At 37.5% G+C, this 20,777-nt stretch overlaps 1 protein-coding gene across 1 annotated transcript in view; it reads left to right on the forward strand.

Moving 5' to 3' along the window:
* The window catches only part of CEP112 (centrosomal protein 112), a 303,594-nt gene that overhangs the window by 252,801 nt on the left and 30,016 nt on the right, over positions 1-20,777 (forward strand). The window contains exon 22 of the mRNA XM_065415534.1: positions 687-836. Coding sequence (XP_065271606.1) covers positions 687-836 — 150 coding nt within the window. The remainder of the gene's footprint in view (positions 1-686; positions 837-20,777) is intronic.

Genomic DNA, 20,777 nt, shown 5'->3' on the forward strand with positions numbered 1-20,777 from the left:
TTCTATAATATATGCCCCCGAAGTGTGGCTTAATATGGCTTTCTACAGTGATAAAAAGGGTAAAACAACTAGATTTCAGATAGTCAACAAATCATGGGTGTTTCATGTAAAAAGTCCATGAGCGTTGAACCAGACCTCAAATTTACTGTTAAATAAAATACATTCCTCCCAACGACACAGGAATGCCCTGTCAAGTTTAACATTTCAGTTAAGTATGTAAAGTACAACTTTTTCTTATCTACAGTATCAAACTATGATGTATCTTTCAAACAGACAAAGAGCTATTAGCATGTTTATTTCAGTGTTCTTTGATTGTTATAGTGCAGAAAGTTCTGAAGCCTTGCTAAAAATCCCAAGAAGACATTTTAGTGAAGTGGAAAACTGGAAACATCTTATATGTTTGAGATCACAGATGTGCTTTGTTCTGATGAGTAAATATTATGGAATGTTATAGTGGAAAACTCTTCCAAATATTTTGTGTTCAGCAGTTTTATGCCATTCACAGTTTTATTATATTCCTTTTCTCTGTGTGGAATTTCATGCTTGCCAGTGTGTAATATGTTAATTTAAAATATTTAGTTTGCACAGTGGAGTTTGCCAACTCCATTCTTGTGTCAAGTATAAATACATGCAAAATACATACCACTTACTGAACAAGGAGTTTTAGCATGCTGTTTTCTTTTTAGATCGTAGCTGAACTTAAGACAACCATTTCCTCTCTGACAGAGGAAAGCAGCCGGCAGCAGCTTGCTGCAGAAAGGCGGCTCCAGGATGTTGTACAAAAGTTTGAAGATGAGAAGCAGCAGATGATTAGAGATAATGACAGAGCAATCAAGGTAATCTGCGGAGTTCAGTCACTGATGCTACTAGCTGTTTTTGTGTAATTAAAATTTGAAATCATGGCAGTAGGCGAATGTAGGTATCATTCTTGTTCATACAGCATTCAGTAATTGTATTCACTGGATTTTGACTTTGATGTATCCAATGACTCAGTCTAACTTTCCTCTAGCAGATCATATGCCTGCATAAAAAGTAACTTTTTGGCAAGTCCAATCCATTTACATGAAGCAAATGTTTTAAACTACCCTGTTCTTTTTCTTGGAGGCCTAGTTTAAGATATTCTCATATAAACTCATTCATATATTTAAGCATGTTTTCAGCATGATTCTGTATGCATTTCTAAATATTGGCCCAGATCCACAGCTGCCGTAAATCAACACTGCACCAGTGACTTCAGGAGAGCTACACTAGTTTCCACTATCTCAGAATCTGGCCCACACACTCACCTTCTGAATTAAGGCCTTGATTCAGCAAAATATCCATTGCCAAATTCAGCACATGCTTGAGTGGTTTGTTGAATAGGAATGGAATTAATCACATCTTTAAATATATATTCTTTTGTACCAAATTCTTTCATTATATTTCTGCATAATATAAAAATAATAGTTAAATTCTCCCGTCTCTTTTTTCTTTTCTTTTTTTTAAGCTTTGCAAACCTGCCGTTTTTTATATTTTCTGACACAATAAGCAATGTATCTCTGGTCATCTTGAGACACAGCCTGATTCCCAGTGACTTCAGAAATGATGCTTACGTAAGCAGCAGTGCATTTTTCCTGGTTTTTGATGCTCAGATGGTGGGAAGTTTCTTGTTAAAACATTTCCCCCCCTTAGAACAGAATAGAGCTGATGAGTTTCTGAACCAAGCAACATTTAATCTGTGAGGGTCTGCACCTAACATTCATAAATAAACATAGTTTAAAAGGAGAAACCTCTTCTTCCTGTGTTTGTAAGAAAGGCTTTTGTTTGTATTAAACAAAAAAGCTGTTTTGCTAGGGGAAGGGGCTTGGGTTATATGAGAGAGCACAACAGAAGTTTACCTATCAGAACCAGGCTACAGCTGATCTTGTACTCCATAATTTAATTAATTTGCATAATGAAATTCACATTTACATTACTGTCTTATCTGCACAATGTTCCCTTTCACTTTGTTTTCATAAATTGTTTAATGATATTTTTCCTGTATATGTGTGTAAAGGGATGAAAGCTTTCTTTGCTATCATTCCCTATTCTCTTCTGTTAATGGTGTCAGTATATAGACAATGATTGTAATCTCTTATGTAAGTCTGATTATTACAAGTAGCTCTTATTAGCTCAGTGACCCCAAAACTGAGCACAGTTAAGGCACGTGTTACAATTTTTTGGAACATCATTTAAAAATAAATTAAGAAAACTATGTATTAGTAGTAGTCTAGTCAACCTCTCACCTTAAAAGTGACTTTTTGGATGTACAAGAAACCCTATGACTTCAAAAGGTGCTCTAAATCATCAGAAATATGCATATATTAAACAGTTCTCATGTATTATGTGCCCTAGAATGGCATATGTTGAAAAACAGTCTCCCAAAATGCTTATCAATTTTCTTCTGAGTATCTGATACCTGTCAGCAAATTACACTGTTAAACTTATGGCAAGATCAAGTAATTTATTTCACCAATCTAGTAAAAATGGAAGGATGGGAAATAATTGAGTGGCTACTAAATACCAAACATTAATAATTAAATAATTGTATGACATCCTTCTTAATATAAATCCTTTACTGTGTGTGCATTTATCATATATTTCATCTTTAATCCTCATGAGCAAGAAATATAAAATGAAAAAAGTATGGATAATGTAACCAAAAGGGGCCAAAGGGGAGTCTGCACTGTGCTGCAGCGCTGGGTCCTCAGGAACTTTGGGGGTATCACACAGCTCGCATATTCCACAAGAGCCCTTTGGTTCATGTGAAAAGTTTCCAAGTGTTATACCCAGAGTTCTGGAGCTCTTTTTTAGCATCACTAATACTGCACTGGAAACAAGTCCTTCTTTTAAAGCCCTTGTACTGAAGGAGCCTTACCATGAGGGCAGATGTCCAGACAGAGACTTCTTATCAAGGAGAACTGATGTAAAACATGCCTGGAGGCATAGAAAAGAGGCTTTTAAAGCACTGATCACTTAAGCACATTTCAGGACTATTCATATGCTTATGGTTAAGCATGTGCTCAAGTGTTCTGCTGGATAAAGACCCTAGCCCCCGATTTGTGTTTAGAGCATAAAGTTGTTCATTTGTGACAGTAGGTCTCTTAGAAATATAGCCTTTGTCACTTCACCTGCATTATAATATATAGTGAGGTAGAAGAGCTTGAGAGATAAAGAAGCATTTTATAGATGATATGAAATAATTTTTTCAGAAGACTGTTGTCAGAAACAGGGGTATTTGCTATAGATAGCATTGCTGATTGAAACTAAAATTGAGGAACAGACAGATTGTAATCTCCTTTATCTGGCATTAGGTGATATCCCATGAGACCTTTCAATTACTATTACCTTTTAGAGGAAGAACATTCTCGAAGAGAGACTGAGTAGCTCTGAGATGATTCTTGAGTGGTCACTTGAGTGATTTCCAAATGGGGATGTCACAGGAGATGAATTTGCTTCCGGTGATGATGACAAAACCTTCTGCCAGACACACAAAATAAGAAATGAAGTGAAATTGACACAGTGAAAGAGAAAACATTTCTCTTCATTAAAAGTAAAGTTTTATATGTACCTTCCCCAGAGTCTAAAAAACAAAAGGGTTTTATGCAGTGATTCTGCATTTCTCCCTAAATTCTAGATTGTCTACTATCCTACCAAGTTTCTACCAAAATACCCTTATTTTATAAATCTATCCATCTAATCAGTCTTGTTTTCCTTATACCATCAACTTAGTAGTGCAATTCACCTTTAGGTCTGTTACAGGGTGCCACTGGCCCTTTAAGAGGGAGCAGGACCAGTGCACTCTGTGTCTGGTCTGCTGACCCCAGTTAGGGTTAAAGAGGGCACTTGGGCCTAGAGGGGAGGAGAGACCTCATCAGACCCTGGGAGCTGCAAGAACTGGGAGCAGTGAGAAGAGGTAAAAGAGGGGAGGACGACCCTGGGAGCTGTAACCCAGAGTGGACTGAAGAACTGTTTTTTGTTTGTTTTGCCTATACTGGGAAATCAACTGCCAGAAAAGAGATTCTGGGTGTGGCAGAGAGTCCTTTGGGAGCTGAGGAGAAGGCCAGCTTGTTACAAGGTCATGTTCACATCCTGTGATTTGTAGGGTAATCAAGTTCATTAAGCTAACATTTTCAGAATTCAGTGTCTAACATTAAGCACCTAAATAAAAGTGGCCTGATAAAATATTGAATATCTGAGAAATGGGGGCTATGTATTTAGGTGAGTAATTATTGATGTATGGTGCCTAATTTTGGCCTAAACTTTGACATAAATAGCTTCATCAAACATTTATTGATGCTTTATTGTGCAAAGAACTTAAATTCAGTCTGCACATAAAACATTTTCTGTCTTTCATTATTTGTGTTTTGTCGTGTTTTTATCCCCTCAACAATAACTTTGTGTATGTATCTTTACATGTATAAGGGAGGTATATACATTTTATATAGGTCTATGTGCCTCGTATATTTTCCCCTTAAGCCCTTTTGAGGATCCCAGCCTGTGTGGATATGTGTTGTGTATATAGTATGAAGTATAAAAGCCTTCCATCCTAATAATTCTAGGTACTATATAAAAATAATATAAAACAGACAAAATGGGAAAATCACCCAGTATATCAGACTTGCTTGCTTGAATCATATGTTAATACCAATCCAAAAAACGGATTGCCATTAATGAAACACAGATATTCTCCTAGGACCACTCTTATTCCTAACCCCCACCCCTTGCTAAAACTAAAAAAAAAAAAAAACCCAAAAAACCTAAGCAGTATGCCCTTAAAGTCAGTTAGTTTGGGCTCTGGTAGATTAAGGAAGAAATTGAATTCTAGAGTTACAAACACCTATAGAGAAAACCTTGCAACCAGAGCTATGTAAATAACTGATTGTTTGATTCATTGGCCATTACAATAAATCGGGTGGCGGGGGGAATTGCGTTGGGTCGACCCAAAATGAAAATTTTTCAAAAATTTTGGCAGACCTAAAAGTTGAAAGATTTCATACAGGGTTGAACAAAACATTTTGTTGAACTCAAAACAAAGCATTTGGATTTGGTTTTGAGTTGTTTTAATTTTTCTAAAATAATAAATTTCAAAGCAAAATGTCATTTTGAATCAGAAAATTGAATAATTTTGTTTTGGAAATGTTTAAATGAAACTTTTTTGATTTTTCTCCGAATTTTTCTTTTACTTTTTGTTGTGGTTGAAACAATTAGGTGAATTCAACACAAATTTGCAAAATATTTTATTCGACTCGAAACAGCATTTTTCAGCAAAAAAAGAATTTTGGCAGAAAAATTTTGCTCAGCTTTACTTGCAACCAGCCATCACCTTTTCAAACCAAGGGGGTTAGCTTGATTGCCTCCACTGATCAAAACTGCATCAGTGTCTCATGGGGAGAGAGGCACTCCCTCAAGTAACCAAGACCCAAACTGGTTCAGGTTTTGGAAGTCAGGACCAAAACTTTGAACTTAACCCACAACTTAATCACTGGCCAGTACAGACTACAGAGTTACTGACCAAATGTGCTTATTATATAAAACATTGCCTAATAAGTAGGCAGCATTATTCTGCGCTTTTGATTGATCCGACAGCTCCGTGTACAGCACACTCCATTAGTCTAAGCTGAAGGTGAGAAAGGCCTGGACTGTTCTGGAGCTCTCTACGTGAAAGAAATGATTGTACCATTCTTCCATAGCACATATGAAGCACAGTATTCTTGGTCACAGCTTCTAAATGAGCAGCCTGCACCGATCATACTAGAAAAAAAAATTCTTAAAAAAGCATTTTCAAGTGTTTAGACTATAGGATTCAAGTATCGGGGGCCAGCTGTGTTAGTCTGTATCCACAAAAACAAGGCTGGGATTTCAGAATGTGCCTAAGGGAGTTAAGCACCTAACTCCTACTGAATTTCAGTGGGATTTGGGCACCTAATTTTCTTAGGCTACTTCTGAAATTCCAGCCTTAATTCCTTAATTTTGTGAAATGCTCTGGGGTCCTTTTATGGAAAGTGCTTTAGAGCTGCAAAATTGTTTTTCAAGGATTTTAGGGCGGCAATTAATGATTAGGTGGAGTCTCCACTTCACAAAATGGACTCTAAACATACGTTAACATTGGAGAGCACAAAGTGGGAAAAGTAGAATTGAATATATTCTGTTTTCCTTATAAGGAGGAACTCCTATTTTATGTAGGTTTTTGTCACTGACTCAAGGTTTCTGTTGAGAACGCTATCCACCTGAATTAATATTCATAAGGTTGGGCAAAATCTCATTAGCATGTTGTGGTCTGGTGGCAAAATATTTCAGGGCAACACTCAATTTGTATTTCACTCCATTTAACACCAAATTGCTGTCGGTTAATAAATGGGACTCCAGGGTTTTCTAAGAAATAATGTCTTATGGCGTTACCTTTTAGTTTAAATAATTATAAAAGACCATTTTCCTTCAGTGTCCCTTAACTACTTTAAGAAAAAAATGCAGAAGCATATTTTAGTTATAAATATAGAGCCAAAACAGAAAGGGTTGTACTTAGAACACAGTAGCTTTTTAAAAAATAGTCTGTACCTCTGTGCACATTATATATTGTTTGCATCACCACCATTTATTTCCTGGGTGTTGTCACATCTGGGGACAGGAAAAGAGTTGTCTCTGATGCATATGTTAGTCTGAGGGCATGTCTATACAGGAAAATTTCCAGGCATACCACAATAATTACTTTGCTATAGTTATACTGATATAGGTCCCTGAGCGGACACTATTCACTTTCATTCGAGGTAGTTATATTGGTAAAATTATAGTGGAATAATTATTCCAATATAGCTATGCTGGGAGATTTCCGCATGTAGACAAGCCCTGAGTCTGTGGGCTTAGCACTTGGATTCCCAGTCTGCGTTGTAGCCCAAGACTCCTGCACATCTTGTAATATTCTGCAACAGGGCTGCATGGCTGGCTGTATGCCCTTCTTTTTTTATTTGGATAATCCTCCCCCTCCTTTGCCCTTTCATGTTTGGTTCCTTCTTAAAATAAAACAAATTATTTTAAGCCTTAGGGTATTTAAAGCATTCAGAATATTTCTGTTAGGGCGCCTGACACCTTATTTCCAGAACATAGTTGGCAAAAATGTACCTGTAGTATTTACAAACCTGTCACAAATGCTGAACGTTGGAACAGCCATGCTTTCTAAAACCTCATGAATATGCTAATTTAGCCTGTAGTTCTGTTTTCTTATCAGCCATGCTATGTTTATTAGCACATAGCACTTGTAATTGTAAATAATGTTTCACGTTTTTATAAGAAACATGTCTAAGCTCCTCAATGCGCTATGGAAAACATTGACTTAGTCATTGGAGGCCTTCTAAACCATTCTGTCCATTTGTCCTCAGCGTACATCTTAGAATGTCACTGTAGCACTCTGTAATGTCAGAGGTTCAGGACAAGCCAGTGTGTCTTTGTGTGTTTCTTTATATTCCAGGTAGTGTCTAAAGGTTGAAACCAAAACTGGCATCCCATTGTGCTAGGCGCTGCACGAACACAGAGAGACGTTTTTTGCCCCAAAGAGCTTACAAGATAAAGGGTGGGAGAAAGAAAGTGTTAATGACCTTATTTTACAGCTGGGGAACTGGTACAGTGAAATTTAGTGATTTGCCCAAAGATACACAGTGAGTTTGTGGCACTATTGGGGATGAACCCAGATCTCTTGAGTTCCAGTTCAGGGCATTCTTCACCTCTCCGAGGCAAGTCTCAGGAATCAAGCAACACTAAATCTACATGTAGTGTCCTATCGTTGGAATGAGTTTGGAAACAGTCATGAACCTTTTAACAGAAAAAATATGTAAAATCAACAACATATACACATTCCAAAATTCTAGTCGATCTAGTCAAACTTAATGGAAAATTGTGAAAACTTCAGTGGTTTGAAAATGAAAAATATTCAAGGTCATTTACTACACAATTAATCTGTCTCAGAAATGATGCTGCTAGGTTGCATTGTGTTTTATGTTTTGAGAGGGGTACTTCGGAAGCCATCACTATTTCTGCTATCATATAATCTGCAAAGTGTTTGAGCAAGTATTGATCCATTAGCTAGCCACATTTGTCACCTGTAGTGCTGAGTATTATCTACTATTGGAAGTTTTCCCTGAAAATGAGATGTTGGAAGCACAATTAAGAAACAAGACATTTTCAAAGTATTTTGTTTAATTTTGTAAGAAAGCCCATGGAGGCGAATGGTGTGTCTGAATAATGAGCTCCTGCTGTTACATAATGGCTGAGGTGAAACAGAGGGATTCATCAAAAGAAAACATTGAGGCAGGGCAGGCTGAGCTGGTTTTGGTTTTAAGACTGAAAGACATTTATCCTCTGGCTTTGTTCTGTTTCAGTGATTCTATTTCCAGGATACCAAATGATCAATAAGGAAGAGGACAAATGCATCAAGTTTTGGGGGGATATTAGTACAGTAGATTTACACTTGTGCAATGTGCCACTTTTGAGAGACTTATTTAGTAGGACCCTTTCCTTGCTTCATACTCAAATTACTCCTTTCACAAAAATGACTATTTTTGTTTTTAAAAGTTGGCTGATTGTCTGAAAGTTTTATTTTTAAAAGAACACTTTTATCGGAACTGCAGTAAGTTGTCCACCATTTTTTCTGCCAAGGGACTGTAGGTAGCCATGAAAGGTGCTCATTTAATAGCCCAGGAAACAGATAAAGCACAGTTACTGACAATTAGAGAGACAAGCTGGATGAAGTAATATCTTTTATTGCACCAGATTCTGTTGGTGAGAGAGAGAAGCTTTCAGGCTTCACAGAGCCCTTCTTCAGGTTAATGTCAGAGATGTATGAGGAAACTTGCAATGTGATTCAAACCTATTTTGGTGAGTCTACCATCGGCAGTGAGAAGATAGTTGAATCTTATCCAGTTCAGTTCTTTGCCCTTTTGTTAAGTATGCCAACAAGTTTGCCAACTGTGTCAAAAAAGAAATGTAGTTGGGAACACTGGAACATTTTACATGTTCACCATTCTCTTTGATGCTCTCTGTGTCTTTGGAGATGAGAATGTAATGGTCTTTGGTTCAGAATGCTGTGACGATGTTGTAACTGGCAAGTTATGGAAGAATTACTGAATGCAAGCAATGTTTAGTGCAAAAATTAAAACATTGATCACAGTTTTTTGTACCCTATGACTTTACTTCTTTTCTGTCAAATGAGTATTGAGTTGCCTTTTTATCTGTTGTAACGTTGTTGAGTATCTGTGTTTTGACTATCCTACATAACATACCTGTTCTGTTCTTCATCCAGTGAGAAACCACTTTATTCATAATTATTTTTGTGTGTAAAGTTTACTGTGATTTTTGTAAGTTAGCTAATGTTGTTGTTTCTATTATCTGTACCCATAAGAAAAGATCAACAATTTATCTGCTGCAGTCGACACTGATTTCCTTTCTGTAAGCCATCTGGTTAGAACATGTTTTATTGTTTTTAGTGGTTCTACATCCACAAACATGCCAAATTCTGTCAATCATTAGAGGTCTCTTTCTGAGATGAATATGCAGTAAGATTCTCTAGAGCAATCTCAAGTCCATTTAAATTACTTTTTTAGCTAAACATTGCCCTAATGAGCAATTTGGCATAGAGACCCATATAGTTGCATAGGATATTTATTAGTCATAACACATCATTTTCTCGATCTATATTTCTTAATTTGTAACTTCAGTCTTTTAATAATAATAATACCATTGCAATGGTTTAACTAGGAATATAGTATTTGAATAGACTGCAAGCCCAAAAAAATCAAATCTTGAACCTCAGCCTTATAAAATGGTCATGAAAATTTACCTGCACAGTCACATTATCTGCTGCCCACTCTTCATCACCATCCTTCAAAACATCATGAGAAAAAGACCCAGTGATACTTGCCCAGCAAAGAAAGTTATTCATCCCAAGGGAGTGGGTAAGTAAAATTTACATGGTTTTTATGGTATATCCCAAGGATTTTCTGTATTCCTCATTATAATGGGCCACATTTTGAAGTCCTTACTCAGTCAATATTTTCATTTACATAAGTAGAAGTTTTGCCTGAGTGGAAATGGTGTGTGGACTTCAGGATTTGGCCCAAGCTTATTGATTTCAGGAGAAAGAACTATGTTTCAGCTATGCTGCTGCCTTGATTCTGTTGTCTTGGGTGTCTTAAAAGTCTGTCTTGGCACATAAAAGGTTGTTACAAATAGGAAGGAGAAAAATTGTTCTCTTTAACCTCTGAGGATAGGACAAGAAGCAATGAGCTTAAAATTGCAGCAAGGACAGTTTAGGTTGAACATTAGGAAAAACTTCCTAACTGAGAGTGGTTAAGCACTGGAATAAATTGTCTGGGGAGATTGGTGGAGTCTCCATCATTGGAGGTTTTTAAGAGAGGTTAGACAAACACTTGTCAGGGATGGTCTAGATAATACTTAGTCCTGCCTTGAGTGCAGGGGATTGGACTAGAAGACTTCTCGAGGTCCCTTCCAGTCCTATAATTCTATGATTCTGTACAGTAATTCTGATTCTATGAATTGTGTCAAACAGAGTGAAAACAGAGATTCTTTCAGGTTGACATAAAAGTTCACTTTAAAGCACAATTATCTAATTTAAATGAAATTTTAATTTTAAAAAATTCCCTGTTCCCTTTCACAGTAATACACATTCCAGTTACAGAAAATGTTCCATTGCATGCAGCACAGTATCTTCTCTTCAGAATTACGTGGTTTCAAATGTACAGCCAATCAGGCAATCTGAATTGCTGAGCATCTGTAAGCACTTTATAATGTCTTTAACATGCTTTGTGAGACAAAGAACTGAGTCATCTTTTTTTCCTGCAGTTAGCTTTGCGCTCTGGCATTTCTCTTGACTTTTCATGTCTCAGCACGTTGAAGAACTTATCATGGACATACAAGCGAAATCATACAAGTTTTACCAAAGGCTAGAACTGGTACTTGCCTGCTATCTGAACTGCACTCCACTATTCTCCAGTATCTCTTGAAGTTGTATTTTCACTTTCTCTTGTATTATTGTTGTCTTCAATGTTTTGCTTTTCCTAATGCATGACATTAAGTTCTCTTCATTCATTGCCAGTTCCGGGAGCGGAGGACCCAAAATTCTATCTACCAGTGCAAAGATTATGAAAGACAAGAAAAAGATCTATAAATACATAATTCTGCCTAGCTAGTGTTGCAGCTTTAGGTAATGTTTAGTATACACTAATTGCACAATGGAAGAATGGGAAAAGAAAGGTAAAAGAACCCAGAAGGTCAGTGCTTTTAGTAGCTAAAACCATAAAATTTAAATATTGTGGGCCAAACTCATCTTTAGTGTAACCATTGGAGCGCCTTTGGCCCTAAGCTATTAGCAGTGTGTGAATAAAAAGTCATAGTATGGCTACTAACTAAAACAATATGCTTGAGATACATGTATACACTTTAACGAATGAACCAGTAAAGAAGGGTAGAAACAAAGTGTTTTAAAAAATGTGATATAAGGAAATAAGTTTCTTAAAAGCTGCCACTCGGGAAAATAATAGAATGGACCATTGTCTGCATTTCAGAGAAGATCTGCTCTCCCACAGAGCATTGGGGGACACATGGTGGGGAGAATGCTAGGTTTGGAAAGAAAGAATTGGGGGGAAACCCAGAAACCATGTTTCAGGCAGCCTTTGTGGCAGGGATAGGTACTGAGAGGAAGAACTCTTGCTCAAAAGTCTGTGACTTTGCTTAAAAAAAAAAAAAAAAGATAAAGTATCTAATGTTCTCAAAACACAAGGTACCTGTAAAACAGTCTGTGCATAGCACTCTGTTGACTTTCCAAGGATTGTTCTTTATTCCATTTCCAATGACTTCCTGGAATCCTGCCTTCTTCCTTCTCTCTTCTGGAACGGCCTCGACTTGGAGGCTCTTCCAGCAGTGTAGGTGGAAACACAATATGCATGAACTATATACTCACCAGCAAAAGGTCGCTGAAGCAAATAAACATCTTCAAAGCAAGCTTTCCATAAGGTCACAAACATTTATTACTCCATAGGTACATTTGAAAGCTTGGCACAATAACATAGGTTACAGGTTTTGGCAAATTAACATAGGGGCCAGGTTTAGTTATCAACATATATTTCAATACTTTTTTTTATACAAACTGTCCCCGCCTAAGGGTGAGATAAACTAATACCATATTACACTGGAGTATTCCAAAAGAGAAACAGACATGCAACACATGCACAATTTACAATGTTATTTTGTGTAACAAATTATTTGCAAGGTTTTTCATAGTAATATAGGCTGTGATTCTTTGTTGACTAATCATGAAGGTATCTGATGAATGGATATCAGCAGGGGAGGGTCACCTAGGACTTCAACTTTATATATGAAAACTGTCTTGCTAAAGCTTTTATTGACTTTAGGAATATTCAGATTCCCTTTTAGCATTTTCTGCTGGCACGATAGTTCTGCTTATGATTCTGAACCTCAAATAGATCTAGTATGAAGGGGCAGGAAACACCAAAGCTAGTATTACAGCAGGCTTTTCTGTGCATGCAAAGTTCTTGTGAATTTAGTCACAACTTACTAAAAACCAAAGCATGACAAAAGAGAACAAACCATTCTTCTTGAAATGATAAATACATAGGAGAATAGAATGATCCTTATTAACATGAATATTTATTGTTTATTATGCTCATTTCCTTTTTTTTTTTTTAAGTATAGGTAGGGGAACTGTTGCATTTCTGATACTGTTGACCAATGGTAAATTTTTAATAGTGACCATTGTACTTTAAGACATAAGATTAACATCAGCAGTCAGTGGCCGCTATCACTGTCTTGTCATTCCTGGAAGGCACTGCCTTTATTTTTATAAATATAGCTCTGTTTTCCATACAAAATGGAAATACATACAGCTCCCTTAGCATTAAAGATTAGTTACAAGGAAATACTAAAAGAGAGCAGCCTTAGCTGCCATATATCTGCCACTTTCTTACGTGAGTGGAGTTTAGAATAAAGGCACTTTCCAAATTATAGTAAAATACTTGCAAGGAAAAAAGTATGCAAGGACTTTTATCTTTGTATCCAGTAGATCAGATGGTAAACTCCCCCAGACAGACTAGCAGGGGACCCAACTTCTGCTTTTCTTAGTAAGACTTGAGTGGCATGAAGCAGCAGCTAAGTCAGACATCAAAAGATACAAATGTATGGAGTCTAAAGGTTTGATTTTACGAACATCTTTCTAATTAGCACCACTTAAAAAAATTGCAAGATCTGGCATTGATTTTCTCATGGTTTCATGCTCAGTAAAAGTGGCATTTTCATCTTGCAAATATGTATAAGGCAGAAACTTACAAATACTATCCCCCGCAGCTGACATTTCCTATCAGTGTTATAAATGCACTCTATTTTCCTCTATCAGCAAGCATTCTACAGTTCCATAATCAGCTAGGAACTGTTTTACTTAGCCAAACTTCTCCTGGAAGAACCTCATTTTAGGTGAACATTATTATTAGCCCCACAGATAATTTATACCTAAACCAATTACTGTGGTTTGAGAATGAAACTGAATGAAGCGGTTCAGCTGCCTAGAAAATGTCCAGGGACTAAGGTAATAACATTGCATTATCAGTCAGTCTCAATCTGCCTTCATCATCAAGGGAAGAAGTTTGATTTGTCCCTTAGTGGATATTTTATTCTACATAAATTAGCCAAAATATCGCTAGAGACCAAAACAGAAGTAGACCTCTATGAGATACTTTAAATAATACAGATATTTTGACAAGAAAAAGGGGCATTTTATTTAAGTCTGGTACCCCTGGTTCCCTTTTGATGCCCAGGAGATGATCTGTAATGTGTTCATACAGTACTGGTATAAACCATATGCAAAATAATAAAGGTAATAGTTAATTTATAATATAATTTAATAAATAATATCGTTTGGGCCCTGTCCTGAGCAGTGCTGAGCCATCAGTAACTTCCACTGCGTTTGGAATGGGGACCTCAGTGGCTTGTCAGAGGCCAAGTTCATCCTTTCCTGTGGAAACACCCACTGAAAGAGATCTACGAGGAGAACTTAGCACGGAAACCTACCTGGAGTTTGTCACAAATTATTCCATGGAAATGGTGATGGGGAAACAGAGGATTTTCCCTCCTACCCCAAATGGCCAGTCGTTCTGCCCCAGGACCCAGCAGGTCTCCTGAGCTCTGCTGTCAGGGCTCTCCTGGCCACAGCTGTCGCTGGGAGCCTCCATTAAAGGGGGTGTGGGTCGAGGTTCAGCTGTGTGGATTGGGGCCGTGGGAGAAGTATTACAGTCTGGAGCTCTATTATTTTGTCAACATATTTGCCAACAAGCCCACTCCACTTCCAGCCCCAGCCTCACCCTGTCTCCACCCCCTCTCCACATGCAGTTTTCAGCCCTGCAGAGTCCCATGAAGGGACATGTCCCTACTGAGAGGAGGATACCCCAGAATTGACTGCCCCCATCGGTTCTGTGCCAAGAGACACCAGGCACTATCTGGCCTAGTGTTTAAGTCCAAGATAATATGTTGAAGAGCAGATAGAAATACAAATGAGAGAAAATTAAATATGAAAAGTAAGTTCATTGGAGGTTTCTTAACAGGTAAGGGAGAAGCTGAATGAAATTGTAAAGTAAAAATTCAGATCACCAAATGTTAGACACCTGTTGGAACCTTTGCACACTATGGAACAGTCCAACCTTTATGAGATGGTTTGCAGCAGAAGCTGGGAAATGTAATGGTTTCCTTTAGCCTTAAAAAAAAAAAAAAAAAAAAAAAAAGACAGTTTGTCCTTATAGGGCTATATTTAGTTTCCTTATATTTTTGTTTCTAAAGTTAATATAATTCATATCCTTTACAGTTTAGCACTTGCAATTCACCAGAGTAAAAGCAGCAATTACGAGAGGCTATGTAATAATCTGAATCATATCAGCGGGTTCTAATTGTCTGCATACCTGGTAACACCCTTGACCACTACTATTTGCCAAGCAGCCATAATCAGCTCACCCTTGATATTATGTGTTTCCTCAGCTCTACCAGAATACCCATATAGCCTTTACCCACAGTAGTGTAATGCTTGCAAACCAGAAAAAGACACCGGAAAAACAGAAGGAGATGGATGCGCAGAGATTATAGTGCGGTCTGAGTTGTCAGTCTTAATGTTCTTCACTTTAAGTGTTTTCTTCCATTTATTTTATATACTGTTTTTCCATTCCTGTTGCCCTCTACCCAAACCACCTCTCCTTCCTGGATGCTATAAAATTCACATTTGCAAGTGGAGTTTGGCCCTGTTGTGAGTTCAGCTTTGCCAGCACACGTCTCTAATAATCTGAAACTTTATTGGCTTCTGTAGTTGCAGTTTTGCCTTCTGTTTCTTTAAAAGGTTGCCTATGAAATGTAACTGCACAAATGAAAAACTGGTAGGGCTTTAGCACTTGACCTGTTCTGTTGTTCTTAATGCTTCGCATTTAAAAAATGCCATCTATATCTCAAAGATATTTGGTACTATACATATATAAAAAGTAAGAGACAATTAAAAGGGCCTGTTTTGCTTAAGAAATGCTAAGTAGGTTTGGCAGTAATTCACTTAGCATTGATCCAGCATTGTTCAAACATTCTAACCTCTGTAACATTTCCTACCTGCCTGAAAACATTTCAGTCAAACATTTGTGCAGTCATTGGCTTGGAAACTTTTTTTCTCATTTTCAGAATCTTAGTGTGTTTCTTTTTTAGGAGGTAATCAACACATCAGAGGCTAAATATATTTAGAGGTCTGGGGTGCTTACAGCAGATAAATTTCAAGGCCTTTATTAGCTCAGGATACAGTTTATTATACCCAAATATGCTTTTCCTCTTCTCAATTATTTTTTCATCTGAACTGCTATAAATCCATCCTCTTTCATAGATTACTGTCCACAGGTCTCCTTCATCCCACAACAAACATATCTATCCTACTTTTAAGCACTTTTCCACCATATCTTAACTCTTGTTCCCAGTATCTATACCCTAATCTTCTTTGCCCTTTGATGAAGGTTGACACCTTCTCCATTCACTGTGCCCCCTATATATATGTGTGTTAAAAGTAATTCCTTTAAAAATTAAACTGCATTTACTGTCTGTCATTAGATGATGTGACATGGGGGGATTCAGAAGATGAGGCAGATATATTTGTGATGGGCATATAGATAGGCTACCTACCATCAGAATTCACTGCCATAGCAGACCAGTTTGTAGTAGCTGGAGTAGAATCTTTTCTAGGACCATTGTACAAATATTGATAAATTAATCTCTAATAGAAAAATAATGACATATTGGTCGGCAGTGCATATAAGTGGAAAAGACAATGGCAATAAAACCAGTTAAACTTCATCTCAGACACGTGGAAGAAGGTGCGTATCAGAAAGAAATGGTCACAATAGACACAAATTAAAAAGGTGGTTTTGGCCACCAGTTGGGGACACAGAAACAGGCGCAGACAGCAGATCTCTTGGACTAAAGGAGTCTGAATCACATCAATAATGTGAAAAGACCCCATTTCCACCATGCCTTCAGAGTGCTCCCTTCATCCTGCCAGTATCATTTCCATCTGCTCTAAGCTGGCTGAACAGCAAGTCCTTATCTCAGCCAAGCACTAGCACAGCAAATAGACCACCCCACATCTTAGTTCAGTGATAAAGTAGTCTGAGCCATGTCTCTGCATATAGATGACATTGCTGCCCTTGTCACCTCACCTTACATATATATTGAATGACACTTGAGTGAAAAGGTCCTTGCACAACCTCACATCAGAAAGCCTTTAGGCAATTGCTCAATTGCCTCATTGCCACCTTGTGGGAACTCTTTAAAAGGAAAGAACAAATCACTGAAGAGATGTCCTGTCGATTGCAGTCAAGGTCTACAAGGAAGTCAGCAAAGCTGAGTGGTCAATGGTATCAGAAGCTGCTGACGGATCTAAACAAATAAGCAAAGACAGAGAGTTTTGTCCATCACTAGGAGAAGATCAACTAATGAAACTAGGCATCTGAAGAAGTGAGGTTCTTACCCACGAAAGCTTATGCTCCCAATACTTCTGTTAGTCTTAAAGGTGCCACAGGACCCTCTGTTGCTTTTTACAGATTCAGACTAACACGGCTACCCCTCTGATAATGAAACTAGTGCAGCTTTTGTGCAGCTCAGAGCCAGATCAACAAAGACTTTTAAAACATTATTAGGACTCCAGTGACACCAAATTTGCTTTGCTACAACCTTCTTAACAACCTCACCCAAAAAGGATAGGTTAGAGTCAAGAAACAAAATATACTTTTGGCATTGCTGTGGCAAATTTCAAAAAAAGAATTATGCAAGAAATTTGGAATTTGTGCACAATTATATTTAGGATGTAAGCCAGGTAAAGATGGACTTTTAAAATTGTATCAGTTTCATGGGGGTTTGTTCTTTGTTTAGTTTATTCTATTTTGCACCAGATATTCTATATCGCTAAAATACTGGGAAAGAAATCTAAAAAATCTATAGTAGATTTTTTTCCCCTTCATTTAATTTTTTTATATAAATCCAAAAAAGGATTTTGAAATGCAGATGTACTTGCACATATAATTTATGCTGACAATCATCTCTGCCATAACTTTGTGTTACTAACTAAATCAGACACATTTGGGGACAAGCTTACTTCCAATCAATATGTTAGTATGTCTTTAAAAAAATTTTTGACGGCCAATGCTCTCTAAAGTATATACTTGAAAAACAGTTTTCTTTTTCCTCAGGCTAATATGATTAGATTATAGTAATCTATTTGACCAGCTGCAGAGGGCCGCCTTTTTACCTTTTTCATTTTTTCTTTTTCTTTTTAAGTAAATGAGTTTCATCTCAACCTGATTAAAAAAAATGAAACTTCAGAATGCTGTTTCCACCCATTTATTTAAATAGAAGCAATTGCATTATCAAGTGTGGTTGCAAATGTAATAGGGCTGGGTCTCAATAAAGGCTTTGAAGAAAAGAGTTTCTGAGTTAAACTACTATATATCCTACACTGCCAAGAACCACTGCAGGTTTGGCTTAAAGATGTCATTTTGAAAAGGTATTACTCTGCTGCCTTTCACATCCCAGAGCATAGATTGGATGTGCAGGCTCAGTTGAGTCAAGCTAGCTCTTGTTCAGTTCAAAAAGCAGCCGTTTGCCTTGCAACTTAATGTAGTTGATTAAGGTTACTTTGAAAGGTGTAAAGACATTATTAAGCGCCTTCCTTCATCTTTTTGTGTGTGCAGTAGAACCTAGTGTTATTTTATCCAACGAATACCGCTCCTATTGCTACAGGGAGAATGCGAGCATTCCTGAAAGTGGTAATTGGTAGTTCAGTAATCTGCCCCGCAGAGTACCACCTTTTAATTTTATACTTACAAAGAAGCAAATTAGCCTATTGATTAGAAATTCCTGAACCTTTAATATTGACTAGAAAAGGAGCAAAACATCATAAGATGCTTCCTGAAAATGTCTGAAACATCAGGGCTTCATGAATCTACAGCAGAGAATAGTTTTTTAAAAGAAGGTTGTAAAGAACTTTGCGGCCAGTGCAACATGCTGATTGCCATCTGAAAGCTGCGAAGTACCACAAACTTCCATTATAATCAATGGAAGTTGAGGGTCTTCAATATATTGCAAGATCTGGTTCCACTGTCTAAAGACTGAATTGTTTAGCAAGTGGTATATAAATATGCTTTATCATAAGGTAGGAGCACCTCAGAACCGTTGCTGGCAGTATTGATAGGAGCCTGATATTTGCTCTTTTTGAATTATAGGAGAAATCCAATGTGTGCTGAAACATCTCATGATACTGTTACTTATTAACAAACATTCTCAATAGTAATCTTCCACTGATATATATCCAATGATGCTACATTCCAGGTATGCTTATGGCATAGGTTGACATATACCAAAAGCTTAAAATTAACTTCAGGGCTTCACAGAAAACCTGCTATGAAAACGATAGACTCCTTGCAGCTTCCTTTACTTATATGATTTAATGGGGGGGGGGTGGTAATCTAGTGGATCAGTCAGACATAACCTTTATGCACATTCAGCATAAAAAATAGTTTATTAGGCATTTAGCTTGATTGGGACACTTTTATTTTGCTTAATAGTCCTGAAATCAAACTGAAAGGCTGACTTTAAAAAATACCTTTGCATGCGTGCTCTGAGGTTGATAACAAACTCTGCAATTCAAGCTTTAATAACTAGAGGGAAGCTAAGAAACTTCAAAAGGTTGTGTGATAAATGTTTTTGACAATGCGTCAGCTGAACGTTAGACAGAATCTTGGTAAATCCTCTCATTCTAAGTGGTTTAAATTGGAAGTTTTGAACTTTTTCTTCATAAGTGTATGCTAAGGATGTCATGGTATCTTTGGGTTTAAAAGATCCATTTTATCTAGAATATATGAAATACCATGTGTTCCCCCCCACATCCCTCAAAGTGAAAGCAGAAAAGAAATTAAGTAGTTGACTTTCCTTTCAGTGACCTCTGACCTCCAAACTCTCCCTGAGTACTCTTGACCATGATCCTAATGCAGCTTGGGAAAGACTTGCTTTAAAGCATACAAACAAGATATTCCTTTAGAAATACTGCAGTAACTGGAGTCTGATCGCTGACAAGCATTCCGAATATCTTAATCATGACAACTCTAATGCGTTCTGGTACTAGACAAAACAGTGTTTTCACATGATAGTACCACTGTTTGTTCTTTTTTGTAGGTCAGTGAGAAGGACATGTGAAAGCCAGTTTATTATTGCTCTTTGAATCTCCCTGTCATTCCCCACCACCACCACTGCCACCTCAAAAAATCTTGTGTTTTATGTTGTTTTATTTGGGTTCATACCTTTCCGGACTTATCTTACCTTATTTCACCCTGTACGTTCCAGTTTAGCAAGGTGCTTAAAGCACATGCCTAACTTTAAGTGTACCAGTGGTCCTGTTGACTTCACTGGAACTGCTTGCATGCTTAGAATTAGGTTGATACTTAAATACCTTGCTGAAACAGGGACTAAAATGTTGGGCCAGCAAAACCAAAACGTTTCCAGAAAATGCTGAAAATACACAAAGCAGGCTCTAACAGAAAGAACGCAATGGTACATGAGTTTGCATCGTTAGAACCAACAATGTTGAAAATCTTGATCAAGAGTATTCAGAGTACTCTTGAAGACACCACTTTGGCATTCCCAGATGAAATTTGATGGATGGACTGAGCTGCGCAAGAGCCAAAGTATATAGTGTATTGTTGATACATCCCTTCTTCTCCTTTCTGTGACTTGTATATAAGTCTTGAAACTTAAAAACAGGGTGGTCTTAGATCCTATGATATTCAAGTAAATATCGTAGAGTAAACAATCTCTCTCTTTCATGGGTGGTTTGGTGGCCTAGTAGCAAACTGTTCACTGCTACTACAGAGACTTAAGCATGATCTTGGACTCCAATGCTCTTTTTATTTCCCCTCCCCCGCACACTAGTGGTATGATCAAGTGGAGGGGGAGGAATCTTGCATTACACAACAGCAATTCCTACTGGCAAATGTAAGAAGCAGTATTGACAAGCTCAGAAGAGAGCCCTGGCCTAATTTTAAAAAGCATTCATGAGTCACAGCTAAGGCCAAATTCCCAAGAGCTCTCAGCTCCCATGTAGGCACATCAGCAAAGTGGCCAGATTTTCGGATTTGCTCAGAATCTAGCCATTGTTCTCAGGGGGAGCTGCTGAATCCAGA

This window comes from Emys orbicularis, chromosome 13 (assembly GCF_028017835.1).
Source record: "Emys orbicularis isolate rEmyOrb1 chromosome 13, rEmyOrb1.hap1, whole genome shotgun sequence".
NCBI lineage: Eukaryota > Metazoa > Chordata > Testudines > Emydidae > Emys > Emys orbicularis.